The 2,239-nt window shown below is 49.2% G+C and overlaps 1 protein-coding gene across 1 annotated transcript; it reads left to right on the top strand.

The window, feature by feature from the left end:
* Positions 1 to 729: 729 nt before the first annotated feature.
* On the top strand, positions 730 to 1,503 carry olig3 (oligodendrocyte transcription factor 3; the record flags this gene model as incomplete). The annotated part of the gene is made up of 1 exon (XM_084093917.1): positions 730 to 1,503. The coding sequence occupies one exon, from the start codon at positions 730 to 732 to the stop codon at positions 1,501 to 1,503; it is 774 nt and encodes a 257-aa protein (XP_083950043.1).
* Positions 1,504 to 2,239: the final 736 nt, after the last annotated feature.

The raw sequence follows: 2,239 nt of genomic DNA, 5'->3' as shown, positions 1-2,239 counted from the left end.
ATTAACAGCCGTTCACACACACACACACACACACACACACACACCTAATCCGTAGGATCATTACTTAATCTAATCATGCTTGTTAATATTATTTTAGATGCACGCAAGTAATAACAAAATATTATTATCCTATGACGCATACCAATAAACATACAGTATGCGTATTTTGTGATTGCAAACATAATCAGTGAGACGAAATGAAGGGTGCAAGGTGTGTTGTGACTGACCCGGCATCGGTTCTTAAGTGTGGAGAAGTATTTGCAAAGTTTTGGAGGCTCCTGGGCTGAAGTGTCCCCCCATGGCGTCCTTACAATGAATATGAATAGATGCTCCTCTGGTCAATGGGACAGTCAAAGCACACCGCTCCAGATAATGGGGACGTCATCCTAACAAGGCCGTTATGAATAGAGGGGCTCCTTTTGTTTGGCCCCTGTCGAGCAGCGCTATAAATACTGAGTCCTGTGATGCGACTCCACAGATCGAGAGAGGTTCATCAGCGAGAGAGATCAAAACCAGGCGACACGGCCTCGGTCGACAGAGAGAGAGAGAGAGAGAGAGAGGCGACACGGCCTCGGTCGACAGAGAGAGAGAGAGAGAGAGAGAGACACAGACACACACACAGAGAGAGAGAGAGGCTCCGGTGGGATAAATCAGGTGATCAAGCAGGAGTGACTTGAAATAAAAACAAGACAAGAGAAAGACAACCTCCTACACAAGCTCAGCCATAAAATGAATTCGGACTCGAGCTCCAGCAGAGCCTCCTCTCCAGACATGGATGAGATGTTCCTCCGCGACCACCACCTCCTCCACACGCAGGACACGCGCCTGAACTCCGTGTCCTCCACGCAGAACGAGCTTCTCCAGAAGATGACCAGCGAACACCTGTCCAAATCTCCCTCTGGCAGCAAGTACAAGCTGAAGAAGCAAGTCACCGAGCAGGAGGTCCAGCAACTGCGCCTGAAGATCAACGGGCGCGAGCGCAAGCGCATGCACGACCTGAACCTGGCGATGGACGGGCTCCGGGAGGTCATGCCGTACGCGCACGGGCCGTCCGTGAGGAAGCTCTCCAAGATCGCCACTCTCCTGCTGGCCAGAAACTACATCTTAATGCTGACCAGCTCCCTGGACGAGATGAAGCGGCTGGTGGGCGAGATTTACGGAGGACATCACTCGGCGTTTCACTGCGGGACGGTGAGCCACGGCGGCGCGCATTCCGCGAGCACGGCACACCAGGTGCATCACCCGCTCCTCGGGAGCGCGCTGTCCTCTTCCACCTCCTCGACGCTTTCGACCAGTTTACCGGGACTTACTTCCATCAGGACCCCGCACGCTCTGATGAAGAGCACCCCTGCACCACCTCTGCACCTCGGGGGCAGTTTCCAGCACTGGTCGGGCCTGCCGTGCCCCTGCACTATCTGCCAGGTGCCTCCACCCCCCCACCTGCCCATCACCTCCACAGGACTCACCAGGCTTTCCACAGAAAACAAGGACGTGATGAAGTGAAGTGTGCATTGTGGACTGGACTTTGCATGATCTGTCTGTCTGTCTGTTTGTTTGTTTGATTGTTTTAGCCCTTACAAATTCACTACTTCGTCCTTGTAACAAGGATCTCATTGGTAATGCTTTGTAAGGTACAGTTATGGAGTATGTGCTGCATAACGCACTGTAAATAATGTCAGGGGCCGCGCGAGGCTCCGTGTACATTCACTGTAAATGAGAGTAAATTGTTCTATTCGAAATGGAATCTTATGTGTTTGAAGTTGCCCTGGAAACGCGAGCACTCCCCTTGCGCGAGCTTACTTTGGTAACCATATTGTCCGCCAAAAAAAAAAAATAATAATGCGGGATCTCCTTTCTGACATTGAATGTGCTTCAGCGTTACAAATCTCGGTTACACTTTATTTTAAGGTGTCTTTGTTACAGTTTAATTATACATTTAAGTACTTGGTAATATTAATTAAATGGGATTAGGGTCTGGTTTGGTTTAGAGTTAGTTGCATGCATTTATGCATAATTTATAGTTATTATAGTAACTACATGTTACATATGTCAAGGACACTGTAAAATAAAGTGTTACCCATCTCTAGGCGTTTTGGCGCAAATGTGGCTAACATGGTAAAGTTGCGTAAGGCTACCTGTTGATCATGTGATGATGATGAGGCGCGTGCATGTGTCTTTCTGCAAAGGGCGTGAAAAGACGAAACCCACATGTTCCTTGTAACAAGGATTGTGAAATGGC

The sequence above is a fragment of the Abramis brama genome, assembly GCF_963993115.1.
Source record: "Abramis brama genome assembly, chromosome: 19".
Classification (NCBI taxonomy): Eukaryota; Metazoa; Chordata; class Actinopteri; order Cypriniformes; family Leuciscidae; genus Abramis; species Abramis brama.
This window is presented reverse-complemented; position numbering and strand designations above follow the sequence as displayed.